Raw genomic sequence first — 26,382 nt, 5'->3', positions numbered from 1 at the left:
CATCAATGCAGCTTTATCAGCTGCACATACAAAGATTTCCTCACCATCTGGGGTGAAATGAAATAATTGTGCCACCACACAAACAACACACAATAGTTCAGGTCAGCAGCAAACCAAGGCTACAGGACTGTTAAGCTAATTCAAGAGGTGTTAGCCCAAGTGATCTTCCTTTCAAGAAGCCTTGCAGGGCTTCTAGTGAGTTTATAGGTTTGGTTTTGTCATCTGAAAGGCAGCATCAGTCCACACCACAACAGGCTGGGTATTACCTTACAATTAGCATCAGTCCTCATGTAGCCTTTTCCAGGTGTCTTCCCTAAATAGCACATGCTCTTATCCACATCAAGCAGGGCTATAACATGCAAGACAAATATTGCAAATTGACTAATGTCCCTATGCTGGTACTACCTTATGCTATCAGACCCCACGTCAGGCTGGCTGCTATCCTAAAATGGTCTATAGCAGTTCCCTTCTGCTCTTTCAGGGGGAGATACAGGCAAGATAAACCTTACTAATACATGTAGACATTTGACTTTAAGCACTACTAAAGCCTTTATTTTCCAGTACTGTTGCTACATATTTCCATTCAGACAGTTATTTCACATCTCAACATTTACCTCCCTGGCCTCTCTGCCTTTTATTACAGCTATTAGTCTCTTACAGTGTTAATGCTACTATCACCTTCCTTGGTTGCATCACCTTGGAACATCCTCATGTGGTCCTCCACCATATGACAGGTTATAATCCACAGCACAAGTAGGTATCCAGCCATTCTAAAGACACCATCCAACAGAGAAACCGGAATTCAACACCCTTGGGGGTTTCATAAGCCTTCTCCCTCCCCACCCAGAGCAGACATCTCCAGCCAGATACAGAAAACACTGTCAACAACCAAACCCATCAAATAAAGAGAAACAGCCTGGAAAGGAGTTACTCTGCCTCACCACATCAGACCTCATAATCTGGCATCAGGAGGACTCAGCAAGAGATTGACATACCCCGAGCTCTGCCCAGTCTAAGATGTCACCCCCTTAACAGAAGCAGTGGTGAGCTCTGTATTCCTGCATACAACCAGACCTTACGAGCTCAGCTTTTGCCTTCACTCTGAACTCTTATCAATTCTTATATTCCCTTCCTTCCCAGCTTAAGGGTATACATTGGTGAGTCTGGCTGCAACCCTGGAAGAAGGGAACTGTAATTTTCAAGTCCTAAAATAACCCATGAAACAGCTCTTTCCAACGCAGCTTCCAGAACATGCTCCTCTTGTGCCACAGATGTCTCTGGCTCCTCACTGGTGTGTTTGACACCAATTGCCACAACTGCCTTTTTTTCCTTTATGGAGGCATGTGGTGCCCTCTCCTGGAGGAAACCAGCCTGGGAAACAAACCCACTCCTGCCCCAGCCTCTAAGCAGGACTTAACACCTTCCACATCACTTGGGGTCTCCACCTACTGCTGCCCTCTCCTAGCCTAAGGCTTCACCTCCTGTGCTTCACAGCATACAAGAAGTATCCACACTACCTCCACCTGAGCATAGGTCATGGAGCGAGAGATCAGCAGGAGAATGATGCAGAGGGTGCAATGCCTGGAAAAGCTCTTCCCCAAGCCTTTTGGGACAGTCACCTTCTGTTGACTCTGAGTATCTCTTGCAGAACATCTTTCACTTCAAAACTCAACTGTTGTTTTGTATATGCTACTGCTTAACACAGATCTGCAGACAAGCTGAAACCTGCAGACTATTCATGCTGGGGGCTGTGAGCTTTTTTCTGGCATTTTAGCTTTTTCTGAGGTACCTGGACTTTTTAAGGGGGTCCACAAAAACCAAGACATTCCAAATGTGCAGGCAGTGACCCAGGAATGGGGCTTACAAAGGGTTTGATTCACACTGAGGTGTATACTACAGAGCCACCCAGAAGGAAAGTATATGCTGGAGTAATCAGCTAGAGCCCAGCAGCTGATGCTCATTTCCCTGGGCCCGCTTTTAAACTGCTCTTACACCTGCAGGTTGCTGCTTTCCTTCAGCTACATCTTTATACCCATTTTCTTTCTCTAGGTTTGCTGGAGTTCCCAGTGGTGCGTGTGGAGAAAGCGCATGGAAGCGTGTGGGAAAGGAGCGGGCTTTCTTTGCGTGTTTTGTTTCTTTACCTTTTCGCTACACTTTCTGATGGTGGATGTGAGCTCACTCACTACCATATCCACACACTTCAGACTCGGCTCCTTCAACTTCTGCACCTGCTTTTTCACTATGGCTTCAAAAGCGAGGTCAGGCGTGAAGAGACCCGTTCTGCATGGCAGGGGCAGGGTGGGAGGAAGCAACGAGGAAGAAGAAAGCGAAGCAGAGAAAGAGCGGGAAGGAGGAAGAAAGAGAAGGAAGGAGAGGGGGGAAAGAGAGAAAACACAAGGCAAAATGAGAAGTGAGATTTTTGGTTCATTCCATTAGTTTATTGAACCAGGTGAGCATTGCTATGGGGCCTGTGCACTGCCAAGTATCAGGAGAGTCTACAGGCAAATGGAAGTGGCAAAGGGGAATGCGGTAGGAGCGGCTGGGCCAGTGAAATGGTGAGCTGTCAAGAGCAAGATGAATGGATGGAACCCCCCAGGGATCAAGTGATCTCCTCCTGAAGGAAAGCTTCTTTGGATTGTAAGACAAAGCTGCTTGCCAGTGAGCCACTGCCTCTCTTCCTAGGGGCTCACCTGGTCTCATTTCCCTTAGCTTCAGGCACTCCCCTTCCCACCACAGTTCTCTCCCCTTCATGTTTCCCTTATTCCAGCTGCAGGAAACCAGAACAGGATCCAAGTTAAGACTTGTTAAGGTCTGTCACATCTTGCTGTAGCAGAACCAAACTGAATTCATGGCTTTCAGTTGCAGGGATTCAACCTGCTCCACTTATCGAGCATACTTCATTTCATTCACCTTCCCTGCAACATTAACTTCTTCAGAACAGATACACCCAGTTACTTAGGCAAATGCAAACATACTACAGGGCACCCACAGCTATATAAAGCATCCATTCTGCCCCAGCTAAGCTGTAGCATCAGACCAATACAGGCCTGTTGAGGTTTATAAGGAAGCATTAATTTCCACCGATACCAATGGCCTGTATTCACAATGGCTCCACTATGAAAAGGCAGAAAGTCCATAGAAACTAAAATTACTAAATTATGGCCAAGATTAATTCAAGACTATTGTACCCAAAGAAGTTTTTCAGCACAACTTTAACACTTTAGAGCTTCTACCAGGATGCTCTTTCTTACACAGACCGAGTTACTTGTTGTCACCCTTCACATCTCTGTGGATAACACCTGCAAGACCCCAAGCAACACCACTATTAAAACACTCCCCAGCATGTATAAGACCTACAACTAGTTTTTGTAAGACCAATAACTAGTATAATACCTACAACTAGCTGCTCTTCCAAGCAGCAAAGAGTTGGAATGTGTTGCAGGATTCAGCTTCACCCACGGGCCTCTCTCAAGGTGCCAACAATGCCTCTTTTGAGCAAAGCAAGGGCATTTCCAGTGTTCACATCCTCTGACTCAGCAACAGTTTCCTACTAACGCACTTGCCCTGCTAAGCTCAATATACCTGTTTTCCCCAGCAGACACGGAGGGCCCTGCACAAAACCAAGTATCTTTAAGAAATCAGTAGCTTCCAGTACCTGAACATCACCTGAATCACAGTATTTTCTTTCTTCGAATACAGATCTGTAGCCATGGCTACTAGAGCACACACTAGCACTGAGGTAAACCATCAAATTCATTGCAGTAGGAGCTGAGCTAAAACAGAATGCTTTAATCCTGAATCTGTGACACTTCCCCCCATCCTGTGGCTTCTTCCCATCCCTTATTTCCCACCCTGCTACCCACCACCTGATCACTTGAGGAACCTGTGCTGTCAGAACAGATGGTCTATTCCGAAATCATCAGTAAAAGAGGAAACAAAAAGGAACAGTGGAAAAAAAAATACATGGAAAATGGAAGGAAGGATGCAAAGAGAAAGAATGAATGGGAGATTTATAATAGCAACTGAGGAATGGAGAACAAATCAAGAGAAGCTTCAGAGGGCATGAAAAAGGAGGGCCCTTCTGATCCAGTTAGCAGGCGACTCTGGATACTTGGCAGCCTGAGGGCCTGTGCTTACCTGTCGCCAGGCTCTAATGGCAATTTTCTGGGTGCTCCCCACAGTCACACACCCCAGGAGATGACAGCAGGAAGGAAAAAAGGAAGCTCCTCCAGCACTCTAGAAACCTGAGCACTCTGTCACTGCATCCACTTTGCTTTCCCAGTCTGTCCTGGGGGGGCAAAGCATGTGCCTGCTTGCCTGAGCCCTTCTGTAGAGGCTCTTGGCCCTAAGGACTAGGCATTCCTCCAAGCAATGGCAAGTATCACCACTTGGGCACCTTTTCCCACCCTTGCAGAGACAGGGTGACAGACTCTCCAGACACCTCCTGCAATGCCCATTTACCTGCACCTTAATAGCCAGTGGCGATTCCAGTCTGCAGTGCCTATACCATCATCCTAACTGAGGTGCCTTTCCACCAGCACCTAGCCCTGCCTGAAAGAGCAAGCCATGGCTGAGAGGAATGAGACAAGTCATCTTATCTTGCTGCCTTTCAACCCCAACCACAGAAAAACAAGGACTGCCACATCCAAAGGGGAGAATTGAGGCAACTTCCCTCCCTCAGCCCCAACAAATACCAGTATGGATCCCAAAGAGCAAAACCTGAAGCCCTCTCTCTGATATTAGGAGGACCACAGAGATTGATGGATATTTCTAACTTGCTTCTTCTCAGCCATGTGCTGCTCTACCAGAACAGGGTATGGACCAAGCCAACCAGAAACCAAGCCAAACATCACAGGAATGGTTCCCTGCGATACAGCCCACAGCTATAACTGCTGCAGCCTCTGAAGTTCAGCCCCATACTTGTCCCCAGCAGCACCCAAAGGCTAGTTTGGGATTAACCCTCTCACTTCTACAAAAACAGAGAGGACAACATTTAAATCCCAGTTTCTGCCTTGGAAAATAAACCCAGATACTAAATTTAAAGTCAAATGTGGCCACATAAAAAATACCCTTGGTTTTAGAAGGAATTAGGAGTTATGCTACAGAGGGGTAGCAGGGATGTCTCCAGCACCCCTCAGCTCAAAAAGGGAGGGAACAGGGCCATGGCCCATGTCCCACAGCACTTCCCTTCCTGTTTGGCTTGTTGGCTGGATCGCTCCAGGCTGGTACCGCTCAGGTCTAGTCATGCTGAGGAGGTGGTTAGAAACACCGAGTGTGGCTGCAGGCAAATCTGCCCAGGTCACAATGCTGCGCCACAGCCAGCGAGCGGGTGGAAGGTGCCAACTCCATGCTGCCTCTGGTTACCTTCTTGGTGCACTGTCTAACAGTATTGATTAACTCCGAAATGACCATGTCCACGCATTTCAGGCAAGGTTCTTTAATCTTCTTCACCTGCTTTTTCACAATGGTCTCAAAGGCCATGTCGGGTGTGAAGAGACCGGTTCTAAACACCCAGGGTGGGGACAAGAGAAAGCAGGAGGGGGAGAAGGGGCAAGGAGAATGTCACAGCGTTACACACACATCTTGGAGCAGGCACTACCATCACTGAAACCCGGCACATGGGGCTGGGAGTGAACGTCACATCCCCTTGGACAAGGCCTGACTGGAGTCCATGGAAAATGGGGGATGCTTGGCACCTCACAGGAAGGAGATTCTGAAGGCAAAACTGATCCCAGCTGGACAGCCACCACCAGGCCACCATTTCACCTTAGCCACCAGGACATTTTAGTTTTAACTATATGAAGAAGTACTGTGGACTTGTATCCCTCTTTCTATTCTTTATGTCAAGACACAAGAAGAAGGGTGAAAACCTCATCACCAAGGCAATTTTACCTTTTAGCCTTCTGTGATTCTCACATGGGAAGAAAAAGCAAACTGACTTGGATGACTGTTCCTACTCCCAGATTCAAGCTACTAGGGTGGTCCAAGGAGGTTATCCCTCCCCTTTGGCTGACCTACCGTACCTCTGAAGTCTTCAACTCCATTCAGAAGGTCTAGAGGTATTTACAAGGCTATGCAGCCAAGGGTCTGCCTAGTGCGTGATACATGCCTGATACCATGGATGTTCTTGATGGCATAGCTAATCTCCCGCCGCAGCTCCTTCTCATCAAACTCCATCTGCACCAAGAGAGAATTTGATCAGAAACTGACACTTATTTGCGCAACCCCAGGATCCACAACAAGAGAAGATGTCCCATGCCAGCACTATCATGTGACAGATGAGATATTAGCCCAAGTGTTGGATACAGAGTCCAGCCCTAAAGCTCCTATTGCCAATGCAGACATGCTGGACAAATACAAATAAGCTGAGGGCCTACATTTACAGATGCCAAGCCCCAGCAGCTCTCAAGGAGCTTTGCTGAGATAAACCAATCTGCCTGAAGTGCTAGATTGCTCTCTAAAACACAGTTTTGTCTCTCAAGGTCTTGGCAGATGATTTTTTCAGTGAACACCACAGATTTACAATTCGCATCCAAAAATGTATTATTCAATACAAGGCAGACCCTTGTATTTCACATAAAAAGGCCTCATCTTATTCAAATGCAGAAAAGGAAGCAGAATGCAGACAAATCTGATCAGGTTAGTGCACTTTGCCATCCAAAGAAACTATAATTAAATTAAAATCCTCTTTAACTGTTATGACAGTAGAACAGTTTCTCCACTGTTCCCACCTCTAGGCCATTGACAGGGAACAGACAGAAGTCATCCCAGCTACATCTACATCCTCTTTCCAGCTTCCTGCATATTTTATTAAGGCAACTGTAGTCTGGTGCTCAGGATCAAGGAAGTACAAGTTTCAGCACCATTCATACTATGTGAAATCAGTCAAAGTAGCTTTGACACAACATATCTGCAAGAACATTTACTCACTGGTTTACTGTTGTTTGTGCTGAAGTTATTTTGCACATATAATTTAGCATTTAGAAATTAAGACAAATGAATACCGTCATTTAAGAGAACATTAAGTTCTGTCACAAGGATGGGGACTGAGGGAAAGATCAGAACTATAAGAAGGCTCTAATAAAGGAGCCAAATAAGTAAAAGCAGTGCTAAAGGGAATATCATGAAACAAAGTATTTAAAAGTGAAAGACAGATGAAAGATACCAAGAGGAGTAAGGAGAGAGAAGAGGTAAAACAGGCAAGATGACACAGTGGGTCTCAGCAGCACAGGGCAACAGTACCTTCACCAGCTCAAAGGGGAAACGCTCATGGAAGATGCGGTTAATCCTAGCTCCTCCTGACAGCTCATAGGTATCAATTTGATCTCCAGATCCCTCAATGCGTTTTTCAAAGTCCACAGCAAACTGCTGGACCATCCTGAAAGAAAACACGAGGCATTAAGTATGAGTCATGGCTGAGCAGTCATCTCCAGGGAGGGACTTGCCACTGGGGCCACTTACTGAAGCAGAGCTTTGGTCTTGCGAGCAGGGTCATCAGGACGAAAGTTCTTGTATTCCTCCACCTCCTTCTCAATGGAGAGAAGCTGGCTTTGGAGCTTGTTGCGCAGCCCTGGCAGGGTGTCACGGATGTGGTTGGTCAATTGCTACACAAGAGAGAGGTTGAAGATGATAATAAACCTCTGGATGGTTACTGGAAAGAGTTTGCTACCTCCACACCACAAAATAAAGGAGGAATGCTCCTCTATTCTGCGCTCAGTCCTTCTGAGTGGTCCTAGTAAGTCTATCCCAGGACAGATAACAGTTATGAGTTGTGTCTACCCTGCCTCTCCAGCTCCTACCTATTGCACCCCTCTAATTCATCACCTTAATTTTACCTTCTAGTCTGGTACAAAACTCCTATTCATACAAGCCTGCTGTCTCCACCTCCAGAATAAGTTTCATATGCAAGTATTAGCATTAGCTAACACAGGTAAAGACTATCCTATCTTCAGATTAGCAAACCACTGACACCAAAGGTGGTGGTTAAACCCTTTTACAACAAACACTACAAGGCAAGGCAGGAGCCAAAACCACTGAAAAGGTTCTAATAAGAGGGTTTCTACAGAGCACAGCTGTTGAAAATTCCAGTTTAAAGATGATTTTTTAAGGAAGAAAAAGTACAACACAATTCTTCACTTAAGGAAGCATTTCAAGGGAGCAAAGAGGAAAGCAAAAATACGCTGCTACTGTACAAGACAGGAGACAAGATAGCCTTAATAGATGGGAAAATGACTACAAGTATCATATTTAAAATCAGTCTTTGCAGCTTACTGTTAGATATGGAGACAACTAGAAATTTAGAAGGCATCTTTTAGCTTAACCAGAAAGATGTTGCATTCTGATAGTGCAGATGTGCCAACTATTGATTTTGCACCAGTGTCACTGAGAGCATAAAGCAGTGCTCTGCCTCTGGTGTATAAGCTCTGTAATTGACCTTAATGTTTTTCACTGCATATCAATATTCATACAAGTCAGTCACTTTATCTGAGAAGAGCGCCGATGGCCATTCCTATGACATAGTGGGCAGCAGTTCTTAACTGTTGACAGTACCTGGTTCAATACTTTCTGCAGGTAGGGGGTTCCCATGCGATCAGCCATGTGTCTGTAGGCCGGGTGGGAGAGAAAGAATTTCCTCTCTGCAGCCAGAGCTGCCTGAATATCCTTTTTGCCATCAATGTCCTTCTGACTTCTGTTCACTACACCAATGTAACCTGTAAGAGCACGGTAAGAAATCAGATGGTTGCAAAGATGAGAATGCAAATGGGACTCAGAAGGAAGTTACCCAGCTGGCAGCACTGCAGCAGGGGAATTCTAGTAGCAGCATGTTATTATAGTAACTAACTGGAGGAGTTTCAAACTAGGATTTCCTCTGAATGGCCCAGGCTCTAATGGTTAGGGATGCAGTACAAAAATGACTGTGCAACTGAGAATTAGCTTATTTATTAAGTTTTCCTCCAGCCACAAAGGCATACCCTAGTCTCATTCATTTTTGTTAAAATCCTTAGGATAGGTACTTCACCAACACAGCACGTTCCACAGTGCAAAATTACTTCACCTGATATACTGTAGCAATTGCATTCTAGATAAAAGATGAGTCTTTTAGACAGGAGTTCCATTTTTTTTGCAGCTTACCTTACTAAAAGCAAAGGGAAAGTAAAGATAAGACCATAAGGTTGTGCTTCTGCTAGGGCTACATATCCGAGTACAAATATCTGAGTACAAATACCTAAAGAGTTCCTATCAGCAGTCCAGTCCCTGACTTTTCTCAGTTTCAGCTTAGAACAGAAATGGCTTAACCACAAGTTGTAACAGATATTGCAGATGCATTGGAAGAAGATGAGGCCAGGACACCTCACACAGGGAAAACAGAGGAAGGAAATCATGAACATGAGGAAGCATACCTCTACGAAGTGGAAGCAACTTATTTTCTAATACATCTCGTGCATCAGTGCCTTCATCCATAAGATCCAGCTTAGTGATGACTCCAATAGTGCGCTGCCCTAAGGAAAAAAAGAGACATACTTGATCAAGCAAACAACTTAATATTTTCCTCTGCTTACAGAGCTTACAGGTTGCCCAAGCTGACTCCTCACTACCACCTCTCAGAAGGTAGTGTGTCGATGAAGATATAACCCAAGACAACAGACAGGAGCTCATAGCTACTGGGCTAATCACAGCCAAAAGGTAAACGGAAAAAAAATCAGGCTACTATTCAGTAATGTCATCTTAAATAAGAGATACTTGCCTTGAGGATCCACCTCCTTTGCAATCTTCAGAGCATCAGAATTGGCCAAATCAGAGTTGGCTGGAGATACCGCCAGGATGAGGCAATTCTCTTTGGTGACAAACTGCATGAGCATATCTCGGATCTGAAACTCAATGTCAGGGGGCTGGTCCCCTACTGGGACTTTGGTCATACCCGGTAGATCCACCAAGGTCAGGTTCAGGACTAGACATAGGAAGCAGAAGATAGCACAAGGGAATGTTGAGATAAGCATGTTCTTGTCTATAAGTAGACACCTGTAGCTTTAGTGTCTCAAATATAGCACAGGCATAACTGATGCACACAGCTTTCTAATTCTGTTACTGCTCAGTAAAATCTTGTTGCTGTTGTTACTAGTTGTGATTGTCAATGTCATCACCTTTCCTTTCAAATTACTTGTTTCCACCCTGATCAGGAAAACTGTGTCCTCAAAGTCCTTCCATATAGACAATACTGAACAGGAAGGAACAACAGTACAGGTTTTTTTTCCGACTTTATAGCAAAGTCTGGAGAGTCAGAAGAATTGGTTCCACACATTAAGAGTTGCCCCAGTATTGAGGAACTCAGTCCTGCCATCCTTATTCAGGGGAGGCTCCTTCAAAGTCAGCTGGGCCTTCTCCTGCAGGACTACAATATGCAGCCCTATAACTTTGTCTCGTTGAGAGAAAACACACAGCACTGAGCTGCTGCCTTCCAAAAATGCCCAGAGAACCACTCACATTTAAAGAGATGGCCAATTCGGGATTATGTCACTCCCTTGTTTGAGCAGAATTCTTCCACTGACATCAGCAGCATTTTGACATAGGCACTACCCAGAATGAACTACACAAGGTACATATTTACATGCAAACAGAAGTGCTCTTTCAAGAAAGCTACTCTCCCCATTTCTCTTTTATTTGTTGTTCCATTTATTTGCCCTGTAAGGCAGTATCAGACAGCAGCTCTTCAATGTAATGCCCATACTGATGGAAAAGAACAACCTCAGGAAAAACCTCCTGCACAGGTATCAGTTGTTTCTGCCAGCAGTCACATCCTTGAGCTGGCAGACAAGCTTATTTTAGCGGTATGTCCAGGGCTAATGGTTTGACACAGTATGGCCCAGCACATGGAGATTAAAGTCAAAACCAAGCATATTCCCCATTTCACCTCTGCTCTATGTCTATTTTGTGACAAAGCACCAGCCTGCCTCATCTATCTGCTGACTCAGATGCTGCATTAGGACTCACCATGGGGAGAGTAGACTCGAAGATTGATGGGCACAGGGGAAATCCCTTTGTTGGAGCCAGTAACACGATCTGTTTCAGCCTCAATCTCCAAACGGACCTCCTCAAAATCGGTGAATTTCTTTCCTTTGCAGTGTAGGAACTCGCCATATTCTATTTAAACAGAAGCAGAGAGTCAGAAATAGTCACCAGGGTGAGAGGAGCACTCACAGTGTAATGAAAACATCATGTCCCTAAGCGAAACAAAACAAAGCCACAGTTGAAGGGATGAAATCTGACTAGAGCCTTTCCCCCAGGACCTGCAGGTTGGCACTGCAGTCACGTTATCTGATCAACATCAAAGGACTACACTTTCACAATTCAGCTTCTGTCTCAGCAGAGATGGATCCTCACTCGTTTTCATTCAAGTAATAACCCAAGACCTTCTCTGGTGATACAAAACAATCTTAGCATGCACCTACCTGCAGCAGTGACTTGCACAGCTCCCGTGGGAGGTACCTTGGTACAGGAAAATTTAGTCTAGTTCTGTATTGAAGTGCTGGTGTAAATAAGTCTCTTTACATAATGGAAAAGAGTCAAGTAAAACACCTCAAACCTCCTCTTGACATGGTTCTGAGCTGGCTGCTGGTTGGGGGTTTTTGTGTGTCAGTCCTTGGCTAGGCTAACCAATCCAAGAACCCACTGTTCCCATTCTGAAACTTCCTAAAAGTTAAATTGTGTCCTTACAAGGCAGGAGGACTGCTGTGCATAGATCAAGTTCACCTGGCAAGAGGAAAAGCACATTGAAACATTCACTTGCCATCTCCTGGATGAGATCTTAAGGGGAATGGTAATGAAAATATGCTGCAAGTAAGTAGCAGAATCAGCGAACTGCCCAAAAGAGCAGCCACACAACTCTGTAGCCTTTCTTCTGCACATCCCAGCATTCTCACATTGGGGTTTTCAGGACATTAAGTCATCTCACCCCCTTATTTCAGCAGATTATCAGCAGGGTGATCTGCCTCTTAGGCCTTACAACTCAGCCACAGCTGCAAAGGACAGCTATGATAAAGGTATGCATGGAGCCCTGCCTAAGAAGTTAGAACAAAACCCCCAAGAAGCATTTTGCTTCTGAACACTTCATGCATCATATATTACACAGATACAACTGAAAACCACTGGCAGGCCATTTTCAAGGGGGAAAATCCTAATTTCTTACACAAACACACACACTGAGCAGTGCCATTGATCAAATAAGACCTTTCTTAGACAGCAATCCAGCTGAATACACAGAGAAGGTGCTCACTTACCTGTGCTGGCATTTACCAGCTGCAGGACCAGTGGGCGCCTGGTTACGATGCCAGATCCACGTGGCAGAAAATCCCTGAAATGAACCAGGAAGTTTCAGATGAGTGAACGATTGCTTCCTTCCCTTTTCACAGCTGCTCTGCCTCTACAACTGTACGCAGATTCCAACAGGGAGTCTTGGTCACAAAAAATAGTTTAAGGCACTAAAAACCAAGTGCCCCTCCTCAAGGAGGATGCGAGCTTGTTTTGAAGCAGCTTATACTCACAGCACATTCCTTCTAATTCTGCAACAGCCATAGCTCCTTCAGATGAAATTCCAAGTTAACCAACCAGCTCATTTAATGCAGCTTGGGAAAAAGTAATCTCTTTTATTAGAACAAAAAGAAGTTGAAGCAGAGCCCCAAACCCAGTGTGGCTCCTTTTAACAAGATACAGTCACCCGAACTACAGCAAAATCCCCCATCGCCTGTGCTTTGGGGCTTCAGAAGACACCACACTGCTCCAGCATGCAAGCACCATATGACACATCTTAAAGAATAAAGAGCAGCCAAAGGCTTGCCTCTACCCAGAGTTTCTCTTGGCTAACTACTAGAGACAGAAGTATTGCCAAGGCAAAAGCAATAGCAGCTTCCTTCTATATTCACAAGAATCCTGAGTTTTTGTGTACTTCAAGACATTTCAAAGGAAGGTAAACCCTTCACTATCCTTCTCCAAATGCTGACTTTGCAGCTACAGCCAACAACTTCTCCTTTGCTTTTGCTATTTCCAAAGCCAAGCACTTTGAGCACACTAAGACAACACTTCAGTTATTGATCTCCAACTTGCAGTATCAAATCCCGCTTTACGGTCGGAAAAGCACCACCTGCATTTACAAGCATGAGCTCTCCTGGGATTAAGACTCCACTCATGTTGTACTCCATGTTTTCCTGACGCTTTCTGCTTTAACCAAAATCCTGATTTCTCTGCTGTCCTTGTCACAGCTACTAAGGCAAAAACTCAAGACAAAGGCACATGAATAACCTGTGCGGCACCTGGGGTCCAGCATTATAAAAAGAAGCTATCCAATTTCCTGTGTTAACTGAAGTAATTCCCAGGCTATTGCAAGGAGAAAACACTAAATCCTCACAGAAGGCAAGACAACCAATCTGTTAGACCAATTTAGTCACCTAAATCAATAACCTTAGTGCTGCTGCTTTGGTTCTGAGTGAAAATATGCACAATCTGATCCCTAATATCAGTAAGTGAATGTGCACTCTTATCCACATGCTACTGGGAGGTACATGCAGTTCAGCTTCCGAGTTCTCTCTGCACTTGACTCCTATTAGTAGTTGCAGACAGAAAGCTTCATAAAACCCCCACAGTTGATGCAGTATCACCCCGTATTTCCTACTCCTCACTTCCCTTCCCTCTACAGTCTTTTGGACATATTCCTCCTCCTACTCTAGCCTTTCAAATCAGACACTAAAAAGTATAGGTTAGTAAATACTGTGACAAGCTAGCTGGGCACCAAGCAGAAGGCAGTGCATGGGAGTCTTGCCTGCCCTCTTGCAGTAGGCATAATAAACTGCTTGTGTAAATGGAACTAAACAGCAGAGCATGTGTAGAATGGACAAGATGCTCAGCACAAGTTTGGAGTCCACTTGGGAGCCAGGGGAAAAGGTCTCCACACACAAAGTGATGAAACTAAGCCAGAATCAGGGAAACAACAGACAAGGTAAGAACCACCACATGCCAGGTGACTTGGGCAGATGGGAGCAGAAGGGTTAGATAAACCAGCTTCCTCAGCTCCAGCACATATGCACGGTAGCAAGGCTGGCAGAGGAAACAGGTAGATGGAGCTTCAGAGATAACACGCTGTAGGGCTCCAAGTGCTGGCACAACAAGGATAGCAGGGATTCCCCTTGTAAGACAAGGCAGCCTCTACCATGACACCAAAAGCAGTTTCATTACATACATCGCTATTCAAGACTTTGTGCCTGAAATATGTTATTCAATTATGTTTGAGGACACAACCCCCCTGGTTTCCTTCTCCACTTTGATTCTTAAAAACTGAAAATTACTTGTTGTTTTACTGTAACACACAGAAGTGGCATGGCATTTGATTTCCTATGCTTTTAAGCAGGAATACCACTGTGCCAGTTCTTCAGGCAAGGCTTTATGCAGAAAGCACAGCAAAATAGCAGCTGAAACAGAGCAGCTGTATTCAGGGAATATAAATACTTGACTTGCTTGTATCTTTCTTGATTAGCTATTGACTCAAAATTCCCTATCAAGATATTGGAAGCCTTATTTGTACATGTCTCACACATCTTTTATTAACTATTGTCAGAGAGAAGACATTGAGCTTGGTACATGTTTGGTCTGAGCAGCGATCTCCTTTCCTAAATCAAGACAACAAAAAGAATCAAGGATGCAAATCCTGATGGGTCTTCAGGCTGGAAAAGTTGCAGCAGGGAAGTGACCTGAAAAGGCATTTATTGTTCCATTTTGCATTGCTCACTTCCAAAATGCTTACACATGTTCTCAACTAGCTAACTTAGGGCAAACCCAATCTCATCATCCCTTCTAGTCTTATTTCTATTTTAGTATGCAGAGCTGCATTAAAGCACAGATTTAGGCTGAAAGCTGCATTAGTAGTGCAATAGTAAAAAACAAAATATTTGAGGAACAGCAAGCAATCTAACAGTTACTGTAGAGCAACATCCAAACAAAATCCAAGCCCACTGGAAACACAGTAAGGCAATCGATACCATGCAATAACACATTTGTGAGCAGGGCACTGGGGACTTGGGGTTTCCTTAAGAGTGTTTTAAATTAAAGCCAAACACTCTGCACAAAGAACTTCCATGCATAAGATAACTTGGAGCCCTACAGAACAAGGTGCTGTTAATGACAGAAAAAGCACATATGCTCTAGGAAGAAGTTTCAGAGTTCATTTACTGACTTGCACAGTCCAAAGGATTAGAAGTTAAAGGTAACATGGACCAAAGGCATTTCCCACTGGACTATAAAATACAGGAGATTGACAAACTGCTTGTATAATTCAACCTACGCTGTATGGAGAAGGAAGGAAACTGCTTGTGTAATTCAACATATTGAATGTTATGAATACTGAACATATATGGAAGGCACTGAAAATTAAATGCAATTTTAGCTATAAACACACCCGTGAAAGGAGACGGCATTAATGCAGATATGAAGACCTGCATAATCTGAAGCATTTTCTTTTTTGTCATATATTCTAGAAACTTCAATATGACTGGACAAGAGGGGTCACTGCAATCCTTTATGTGGCACTACAAATGCATTCTTACAAGCCCAGCTCTCAACCCAAGAAGAGCTCAAGTTCAAGCCAGAAAGATATATAGACATGATGCTCCTGGGTTTCCCTGTGGGTATCTGGCAGTTCACAGGACAGGTTGTGAGGACTCCTGCGCTATAAAACTGATTCTGCCCTGGTTTATTGACCCTCACAATTAATTTACTCCTTGTACTGCAGAACTGAAGGGGTTTTCCCTTTTACCATCCACTGGTAATCTGTATTTCTGAGAGGACTTTGTGACAGAGCTTTTTCATGCATAATTTAAGTTTTCACTGAAATTGTAATTAAAGACATTGGCAGCTAAGAACAGAACTGAGTCGTTGGTACCATCTCGTGTTCTAAATGGAAGACAGACTAAATGCTTCTACCACCACTGACTTTCCTGCCCCCCAAAGAAGCCAGAAGGTTTGTAAAGCTGTTTATACAGGACTTTGAAGCACCAATCTAGGACTAGTCTGGATATACCAATACAGCATCCCTGCAGTTATTGTCTGTCAGTTCTTTGAGATTCTTGGATTAGGAAGTGCTGGAGAAACACAAAGCCTCAATTAAAAAGGCAAACCAGCAGCTTATGAAGACATAAAAGTAGTTCTAAAGAACAGAAGAGCGAACACCACCAACTAATCATTTCATTTCAATTTGATTTCTTCTTAAATATCTACAGACAAATGGGGCATTAAGGGCCGTGATTAATTCCCAGTTTGGATTATATTCATTTTAGAAAAATTAAGAGTCACACAGCCTCCACAATTCCACATGGCTGTTTGGTTTCCTCAATCCACTATTTATTTCCTGTGTTCTGGTGGTGCCCAGGGACAGCAATTCAACCAGAACTGCACTGCACAAAGCACTATGCCAATACACAGCAAGGAATACAGTTCCCGTCCTTATGGATTTTACTATCTGCTTACAAAGTTTGGACCTGCTCCTGCTTAAGCTTAGAACTATCTTCATCTGCCAGTTCTTGTAGTTGATCATTCACACACATCCAGATTGAGTTCCTCATTAGCTCATGATGGCACAGAGCATTACAGGAATCCCAAGACAATCTGCGGGTATTGGTACCTTTATGACTCTTCTGATCCTTGCACTGATTGGCAAGGATCCCATCCCCATAAAGGCTGCATTCTATGAATGGCTTATATACATCTCTGAAGAACACTTCATCTCACAGCACAGCAGCTATGTTTTCAAACATATTCTTACTCCAGCGTGTATGACTTGAATGAATCTTTAAAACACAGGCTGGCACCTATGCAACACATTAACCATACAAAACCTGCATGGTTAAAAATATTTACTGCTAACCTTATGGACTAAAACAAACACCTCAAACAGTAGTAGCTTTCCACTTGGACACTAACTTAAGTTCAGTGCTTCTTCATAACAGACATCATCTAGTTCTACCAGAAGGTAGAAGCCTGATGCAGAAACTGCCCTTGAGAGCACCTTCCTGGTCTCATCGCTCAAGTGACACACAAGTACATTCATAAGCAATTCTGGAACTCGGACATAGCGCAAGAGGAAAAAATTGTTCTTTCCTTTATCACCCAGTAGGTCAACACAAGGGCTGTGTTACAGATTGAGACTGCTTTCCTGCTGACTTTGTGGCCTCTATGAGCTCGTATCTCCCGCGAACCAAAATGCTTCTCAAACAAAAAAAGCCAGACAGGCCAACATGAAGAGCAAGCATTTAAAAGCAAGTGCATTATGAACAACAGCACCCATCAACCTGCTATTCTGCTTTATTTTGCCCTTAGGACACCAGTCCTTCAGACTCAGTCCTGTGGTCAGCCTCATTCCCAGGTAGCCACATTTCTTTCCATTGAGGTTAACACTTTTAGACTCAGAAGTTTAAGCCAGGGGATGAGTGTTATTTACCTACCAATCTCCACAGCACAACCATGTGTCTAGTCTTGACCCACAGTGAAAGAAAGCAATTATATAAGCAGTTGGTATAACATTTCTTAGGCTGTAATTGGTACTGGTCACACAATGGATACATATAGAACTAAAGATCTATTGTAAGTACACCACATCCCAGCATACTGGCAATATTATTGTTCACAATGATGCATTATACAAGAATACAATCGTCAAAAATAAAGACAGGCAATAGTTCATGAGTGTCATCATAATATACATGTTACCAGAAACAATGCAATTCAAGAGAAGGCTTCCCACTGCCTTGTACCTTGAGTCCCTACTTACAGCAGCTCAAAGGGATGTTAACACTATTGTGCTGGCTTGGGACACTTGCTTTGGTAAGCTGTTCTGGCACTCAGACAGCATCTCCAACACCTAGCCATTTGTCCCCAGTGTAGCAATCTAGAGCAGTAACCAAGAAAGGCCAAGCAAAACTCAAGTTTAGGAGTTCTACCATACATAAGATGGGCTCCCACAGACTGTCTCACAAATTTCATAGGCGCTGTCTGAGCAGGACAAAGTACAAATGCCAGTATAAGCTGGAGTAATTCATAGCATTTGACTGAATAACTTGCAAACAAGTGGCAGAGGGAACAGATCATGAACTAGAAAGTAATTTCTGAAGCTTGCACATTCTCTGCCTTGAGTTCTTCTATTCCCTTGCACAGCACTGCAGTTGATATCAGCATGGGTCCCCAGCAAAGATGAAGGGTACACTGTCTACGATACCTTAATTAACAGAGACTGGGGCACTGTGGTCTTCAAACATGAAAGGACAGCGATTATGCTAATTCACTGTAACAAAAAAGTATAGAAATGGGCTTTATTACATATTCACACACTCGTACTGCTCCAGAACTAACACTAAGAATCATCTTTCTTCTTTGTTTCCTCTGTCTCTTTTACAGTTGACCAGGACATATATATGTTCCAGAGCATCTTTTTCATGTTCCTGCATCTTTTTCCCCATACTGTGCTCTCACCTTATCCAAAGGCAAAGAAGCATACACAGAGTTAACATATAAAGTAAATAAAGCCACATTAACAATCTACATTTACTACAAAAGGCAAAATTTCAAAAGCCATCATGACCCCACATCACAGGCTTTGCCAAAAAGACAAGAAACCTTTCAGGAGACTGCCCCCTCCAAGGGAATCCAGCTCCATAGAAAAGTGCAGGGCTGGCTGTTTGGAAGCCTACAGACAGCAAGTCTGGCGAGTCAAGGCCAGTTCCTCGCGAGCACACATAATGGTGAGGTTTGTTTCACTGACATTTGGGACTAAATGATGTGCCACGGAGACACGGCAGCTGAATGAGCCACAGGGCTTGTCTTATCATAGGACGCAGCACAATTACTTGGCCACTGATCTAGATATACAGAGGTGATACTCTGTGCCCTGTGTCACCTTCTTAGTAATTTCTGGTAAAGCATAAACCTTCTCTTTCCCACAGAACAGGATAAGCCTTTTGTTACTGAAATGCACTGTCACATTTCTGTGTTCCTGTGGGTCTCTGGGAGGACCCACATGCCTTGAACATCAAAAGTGTTAATCAAAAAATGCGTTTCCTCCACTCAGAACACATTTGTTGAGCCAAGTGTTGGCTGAGGGGGTCAGACAACTAGAAAGGAGATACGTGTAATGCTCTCTCACATCACTGGTACTTCAGCTGCAGTGGCCATACTCAGACTTCAGCCCGCAGCACCTTTGCAAACGCTGCTACAGCAAAAAGGAAAGTGCAGAGCAGTTTCTGCGCAAACACTTGCTCAGAAACAGCTCTCCTCCCCACTGCCCCTCCCAGAGCTCACTAAATTCTGCTTTTCTGGCTTATCTCTGACTGCACAGACTGGTTCCCAGGAGCCACTGCAATCAGTGCTTCTCATTCCCTCTTTCCACATATCCCTCCTTTCTATTGCAGCCCTTCTCCTGCATATGCCTCTATGCAGGTCTCAGCAGTGGGATAAGATAAGAAGTTTCACTACATTTATTTTGATTTGAATCCTTTGGGCTGATTTTTCTCTTTCACACACCAAAAGTCTGGAAGACAGCTGCCTGCATTATGCCAAGTCATGGCTGCACTAGAGCCTCTGCGCACAAGTTAATCTGATGCAGAACTATAGAGCTTCACGGCCGTACTGTTCCACAGGGCAAAATACATCCAATGAGGTCAAAAGGATTCTTACACTTGAGGTATTACACTTTCATTTAATGGTCTGTAGGTCTGCCAGCTCACAGAGTAAAGCAGCACAGCCAAGAGTTTGCCCCAGGGATTTCTGTATGGCTACAGCAGTCTACCAGCTGTATGCTTGGTAGACCTTATAGCAGGATCTGGCCCTGACTTTTGAGGTGCACTGTGGATCTATTTAGATCACCTGAAATAAGGCAGAGATGTTGCTGCTACATTCTTGATGCACAAACCTATAATCAAGGGTTATCCGCATCTAATCACCTCTGACTGCATTACAAGGCATAAAGCAAGAGTTTCTGCTACAGCTGCACTCCATCCCTGATTCAGTTTACAGAACATGGACTGAAGTGCCTGAATAGAGTGAGGGGAGACAGAAGCTGAGCAACTGGAATTTCTCTCCATTAGAGAAAGTTACACAGCCCTCACACTACATTTGTAGGCTCTATTTGTAGAAGGGGAAGAAAACAGACAAGGAACTACCTTGGGAAGAGGCTCAAACACACAAAGGTGTCACCATTTTTGCCAGTTTTTCATTATTTGCTTTCCTCTAATCTAGGAATCTCAGGTTTCCCTCCCAGATTCATTGCTGGGGCCTCTCTTTAGCACATGAGTCTGTAATACAGAGCCGTTGGTCAGCCCTTCAGAAGAACCAGCACTAGGATCTGGCACAAGGGCACTGTATCCATTCAGACTCAGTACTACAGACCACCCCTGGCAGCGTCCAAGGCCAGGCTGGATGGGCCTTGGAGAAACCTGGTCTAGTGGAAAGTGTTCCTGCCTTTGGCACGGGACTGGCACTGAATCAGCTTTAAGGTCCTTTCTAACCCAATCCAATCTCTGATTCTATGACACTGCTCTTATTTGAACCTGTTTGATCAGTATCTGTATTCATGCTTTGATTTCTTCTCTGATTTCATGAGATTAACTTTCATTTTAGAAAGACAGGTTTCAAAATCAGCCCCAGCCACAGGGCTTCAGGTGCTGGAACCTTCTGAAAGCTGTACACCAAATACAACAGGAAATACAGTCGTTTCAGCAGCAAGCACTACCTGAAGCCTGCTTGAAAGATCTCAGCTTCCCTCAGCCCTTGCAGACACCACAAAGAGGTCTCAGGTCTTGCCTAGAAGAAGGTATGCCAAAGTATGAACATAGTTTATCACCTTAGCCATCCTAACCAAAATGTGTGGGCAGGAGACACAGCCACAGGCCTCCTTTCTGGCTGAGTGATCAAGGCTAAATTCTTTGCTTCCAAGTGCTATGGGGGACTGTGACCCTGGGAATCCTGGCACACAGTGACAGTGCCTTGTGTCATCCCCACTGAGGAAGCCTGCAATAGGACCAGGTTGGATCCACGTGCTTCTTTCCCTATCACTGACTAGACAGATAATCCCTTCATGGGCTGCTGCTCTATAACTGCAGTGCAGCCAATCCAATCTGAGAGCACAAACCAGGCCCAGGGGGGTAATTCCCCTCCCACTTCCCTACAGCATGGTGAAATCTACTTGTCTCCATAGAAACAAATCAGTTTGATGTCCACACAGCTCCTGCATCCCCCCACTGCTGTGCATCAGCCCCAAACTGCTAAAGCTGAGAGATTTTAAGCAACTCACTAAAGCTGTAAGTCAAGAGTTTGCAGGAGAAACAAGAGGTACTCCTGGCATACAAAACCACCCTACACAAGATGTCATTTGCTTCAGTTCATCTCTGCTATGAGAGAATTAATTGGGAATATCCTTTCCCTCCTCCATTTTGAGGGTTGACTTATCTGCCAGATCCCTCCCTGCAGATGGGTTAGCCCAGAACACGTGAGGACGTAGACCACAAATGGGAAAGGAAAGCACTCCAGCTCCTCAAGGGCACTTGAGAGCCAATTTCCTCCTGGTACTTTTGCAGATAACAACTGTAAAGGGATTTTCTTGTTTGGAACTCTGCATTTCACCGCAGAGGATTATTCAGAGTGGTAGAGCCTCCAGTGCACCGCCTGATCTCAAAAAGTCACTGCCCATTATAGCAACGCCGCATTGACTCTGGGCTGCACTGCTGGGGGAGGAAAGAGTCTTGAGAGAGTGGAAAATTGCAGCACTGCTGCTGTGCAGCTTCCTCTGGGATCTTTTGGGTAAAGAAAAATGAAGTCCTGGCTCTTGCCTTGGGATATCAAGGTAAAAAGTAACACAGCACTAATTCTACGTGACAGTATTGGGAACTCAAGGAAATAGGCAGCCTGCTGGGTCCCAAATGGATGCAGCAGTAAGGATTAAGGATTACATGTTTGTGGAAAATGCAGCTTTGATTTCAAGAATTACAATCCCAGGAAAATGTGGCTGTGTTTACTTTTAATACACAAACATAACACCAGATCTGGGTGGCAGTACCAGGATTCCAGGGAAAAGCAAGAGCACTGCCTGGGTCCAGAGGCCTCCAGAGACACAGGAAACACTGCACTAGAGTGATGTATTCTCTACCCTCGCAGTTGTAAACCAGACCTTTCTGCTTGCCATGCTGATTTTTCACCATCATAGCATGAGAGCAAGCTTTTCTTTTGCTCCTTCTAAAGGACGGATGCCCTGGCAAAAAAATGTCACGTAGATTTGTATCCGCAGTATCTCCCTGCAACTTCCAGGCAGTCTCCTCAATACCCTAAAGCATCAAATTAGTCCAGTCCTGATGGCTGTAGTGGAGAAGCACAGTTAGTTACAGCCATAAAGGTAAACCCATGACCCAGCATCTTTGCTTGTCTCATTCTCAAGCTGCACTGATCTGTCATAATACTGCAGTAACACAGCTCTTCTTTGGCACAAACAAACCTACAGACAAATCCTGCCTTTGCCATAACAGAAGGGCTGTAGCCCTGGAAACCAAGACCTCTACAGCACCTGCATCTTGAGCTGGGGGAAAACAAAAGGGTAAGCTGTACACAAACACTGGGAATGACTGATGGGAAGGCACAGTCACAATAACACCCTAGGATTAACATACACTAAGACCTATGAGCAACAGGCTGACCTTGCTATTCCCACCAGCAGTGTCTTAATCTGTCCTAGCTCTCCGGAGTCAGGCTGCAGTGAGTCTAGAATAAGGGCTGTCCAGCAGTAAAGGCTCTTCTGTGTTCAGGGATACCTCTAACTGTGCAGCAGTAACATATTTAAGCCATTCATCACATAGAGACTCTAGATTAAAAGCGGGTTACCCCATTGTTGCCCTTCTCTCCTTCAGAGGAGGAAACCAGGTACAATACCAAACTTAAGGACACCAAACACTCATGGTAACTGTCAGCTTCAATTTCTTGTCAAAACTCCACCACCTCTGGAGTTGTGGTATTTGCTGCAAGACCCAAGAGAAGAACAAACGTAGCTCAAGGCACATTCCATCAGTGCAGTACGACACTTCTGTACTCCCAGACAGCCCTGTGTGCTAGAAAAGGAAACAGTCTCCCCAGAGCTTGAATGCCATAAAGGGTCCAGACAACTGAAAGAGTTCATTGGTAAAGGCCAAATCACTTCGAGCCCACTAATACAAACACGAGAGGAAGCTGTATGAGGAAAGGGGTAACACCTCAAGCCATGATGTGCTATGAGTGGCCAGACATGGGTGGTGAGTTTATAAAACAATGCATGTACCCTGATAACTTATGTTGGGTCAGTGGTAAGATGCAGTGTTGTGGCCTGGGAGGGAGGCTATTTCCCTCCAGCAGGGCAGAGTTCTGTGGGGTAGCTGAGTTATCCTGCACTCCGGCATCCTGATCAAACTGCCCCAGGTGTATGGTTGTCCTGCAGAGGGAATTTCAGATACCAACTTCTCCTTCCCTGCCTAGATAAGTATGCAGGAACACTGCCAAGCTCCTGGCGATGCACTGCACCTCCGCAGTTTTAGATATAATTAGGATAACCCTGGCTGGAAACACAGTGCAGAGGCACTGCTGCTTCAGCCCTTGAAGTAAAAACAGCACATGACTACTCAACGCCTCTAGTGCAAAGTCAGAGGCATTAAACTCTACTTCAAAAAACACATAAGCCATCTCCATTATACCAGAATGAAAGCTGGATCAATAGTCCCAGAAGACATAAGCGTTTGACCTCCTAGCTGGTTCCAATGTGTCTGCCAGAGTCCTTTTGACCAATCACACCTCACATACCAGGGAACATTCTTCTCTGGTCAAGGAGTAGCATTGACCATAGGAGATGACAAAAGGGCATGTTTATTGCAGATACACATCTACAGAATTTCTAAGGGAGCCTACATCTTCATGGACAGCTTTCAAGGGCTTAAATTCAGAAAGCAGAGAAGGGTCAAAATTAGTGTTGTCTATTAATGGGCACTCCAAATCTACAGCAAAATTGTAGCAGAATGACTTGGACAATCAGGCCAGAGTCTTCAGTCTTCCATTCCTTTCCCTGTTTCCCACAGGTAAAGGGTATTTCCTTCTCCTGGTATCTTCCCTTCACCCCTTCAAACCAGTACACTTATTTCTAACATATGCTTTTGCCTGTCCAGGTATCCAGCTTGAATTCAATTTTGTCCAAACAGAAGATGGCAAAATATCAAGTGATAATGCACTGCTTCACTTGGTCTTTTGCAGTAAGTATTCTTTAAATATCATTCTTTCAGTAGTCTATACAAATTCATTCAGGAAATAGATCCCTTTCTCTAAGATGGGTTTGGAGTGCTGGGTAGTTTGCAGGCCTGGCATAACAAACACATCTTGAATGAAAAGGCATAAACAGAGTAATGCTTAGGAACAGGCACATCAAAGTAGGACAATCCAGAGGAAAGAAGAATATTGCTGGGATCTCTGCTGAGAGCTGCACTGATGTAGAAGAGGTGACCTGAGCTTTGGCACTGGAGCTGCAGCACCAGCTCTGCAGTGTGACATGTGTCATGCACCAATTCCTGAGGGTTTTCCGCATTTTGGTGTTCCAGTCTCCTCCTTACCTCCAGCTATAACCCCACTGTGACAGATCTCCTCTTGAGGCCACCACCACACTTAGACAATTCCCAGCTATTCATAGGGGAGTTTCTATTAAAAGTAAAAGCACAATCAGCTTAAGAAATAGCAAGAGATTACTCAAGAGATCACAGCAGCCTGAAAGAGGGAAAACCCAATACATGTATTAGAATCAATGTAAGTCGAGAGTAAATCATAAGCAAGTTAGTAGAGCTAAATACCAGCATAAAAACTGTGAGGGTCAGAGAACTGAGCCAGACCCTACATAACTTACTCTACATTCACACATGCAAAAGTGGCAGGAAGACAAAGAGAAGCAACTAAACCAAGACTGCAGGATTTTTGCCTTTAGGTACCTCTTTCCTTGTTCTAAGGAATTCAGCACAGCCTCCCCCATCCCTGGATCTCTCGTCCCAAAAGAAAAAAGGCAAATATAGTAGTTTTTTGCTAGTGCTCTCAAGGGTAACTTAGCTCTGCTATAAAAACATTTGCAGATGTTGAGAAGTGACTACTCAGCATCTCTGTCGATTTCTGCCCATTGATGCTTTGAGTTTAAACGCAGCTGAAAAACTACTCTGAACTATGGCTGCAGTTTATGCTCAGCTTTCACACAGCCCCACAGCAACACTGCCTGGCTCTGCAGCCAAAATACCAGCTATGTCCTCTCTCAGGCATCCCAGTGGCCACTCTTGCATCAAGACAGGATACCAGCAATTCTCATGTTTCTTAGAGTAGTATTAACTCTTCACCCTTCAACACAGCTGCAGCTATGGAACTTAAAGCCATAAGAAACAGGAAAGGGACTATTGAAGGGGACTGCTGAGGCAATACATTATTAAAATGGTATTTTCACCACCAGAGACTCGAGTTCAATTCCCGTTTCAGTCACAAGTGAGGTACATGGTTTATTCCAAACCTCATTTTGTGTAATTTATTGTTCATTACAACTAAAACAAGTATTTTAGCAGAGCTTATAGTTTTAGGACTGAGCTCCAATTTTTAGAAAGGGAAAAGTTGACAACACAGGTCTTAGAAGTTTCTGGATTCTTTATACCTGGGCATTTACAGAGACAGCATGTTTTAAAGAAAAAAAAATATACCCTCAGATATCCATGTTAGAAATTGCTGGTTTCAGTACAAAAGCTACACTGCTCCTCTGTTAGCTGAATTGCTGTGGCCAGGGCTCTAAGAAAAGCCACACAAGTCACAAGACTTGCAGAAAAGTGGCAGAAGTTGGCAAGTTTGCTTCCAGTCAGCAAGACACAGCTTGAGGAGCTTGCATAACATCTGCTTCCAAGATGCTCCCAAAAGCATCTTGTGTTGAGCTGCAAGAAGCTACTGACCAGGGACTGAAGCACCATCTCACTTCCATTTGGTTGCGGCTGGGGCTGCCAAGGGTTTCAGAGCATCTAACATGGCAGAGAACAATCAGAGACACTGTTAGATCTCAGAATCTGGGCTCACTCTTCCTCTACTGTGTCTTGAAGAAAAGCACTTCTCTAATATAGTCAGTACCAGTCTAGGAGCTGTAACAAGCTTGAAGGTCATAGAGGAAGCAATAGTCAACAACTTCACTGTCTGTCTGTCCATCTATACAAGACGATTTAGGAAAACTACTGAGCCACTTGTTATTCAAGTTTTCACTAACCAGACTTTGAAAACAAGAAGCTTAACGTAAGCACAAATTTTAATCATTTCTATCTCTAACATTGTGGTCTCAGTTGCCAGTCA

At 44.4% G+C, this 26,382-nt stretch overlaps 1 protein-coding gene across 11 annotated transcripts in view; it reads right to left on the bottom strand.

Annotated features, from left to right (window-relative positions):
- Positions 1 to 26,382, bottom strand: part of DNM1 (dynamin 1) — a 64,658-nt gene that overhangs the window by 30,490 nt on the left and 7,786 nt on the right. For 9 of the 11 annotated variants that reach the window (XR_010616166.1, XR_010616165.1, XR_010616168.1 and 6 more), the window contains exons 2-10: positions 12,276 to 12,349; positions 10,990 to 11,139; positions 9,746 to 9,949; positions 9,402 to 9,500; positions 8,551 to 8,711; positions 7,462 to 7,604; positions 7,243 to 7,378; positions 6,110 to 6,177; positions 5,365 to 5,503 (exon numbers count right to left, since the gene is read on the bottom strand). Coding sequence is in view for 7 of the 11 variants with exons in the window: in XM_065695720.1 (XP_065551792.1) it covers positions 5,365 to 5,503; positions 6,110 to 6,177; positions 7,243 to 7,378; positions 7,462 to 7,604; positions 8,551 to 8,711; positions 9,402 to 9,500; positions 9,746 to 9,949; positions 10,990 to 11,139; positions 12,276 to 12,349 (1,174 nt within the window). In the remaining 4 variants the exon portion in view is untranslated. Of the gene's footprint in view, positions 1 to 2,141; positions 2,281 to 5,364; positions 5,504 to 6,109; positions 6,178 to 7,242; positions 7,379 to 7,461; positions 7,605 to 8,550; positions 8,712 to 9,401; positions 9,501 to 9,745; positions 9,950 to 10,989; positions 11,140 to 12,275; positions 12,350 to 26,382 lie in introns of all 11 variants that reach the window. The other 2 variants (XM_065695717.1, XM_065695722.1) reach the window with 1 other exon arrangement.

The sequence above is a fragment of the Lathamus discolor genome, chromosome 15 (assembly GCF_037157495.1).
Source record: "Lathamus discolor isolate bLatDis1 chromosome 15, bLatDis1.hap1, whole genome shotgun sequence".
Taxonomy (NCBI): domain Eukaryota; kingdom Metazoa; phylum Chordata; class Aves; order Psittaciformes; family Psittacidae; genus Lathamus; species Lathamus discolor.
This window is presented reverse-complemented; position numbering and strand designations above follow the sequence as displayed.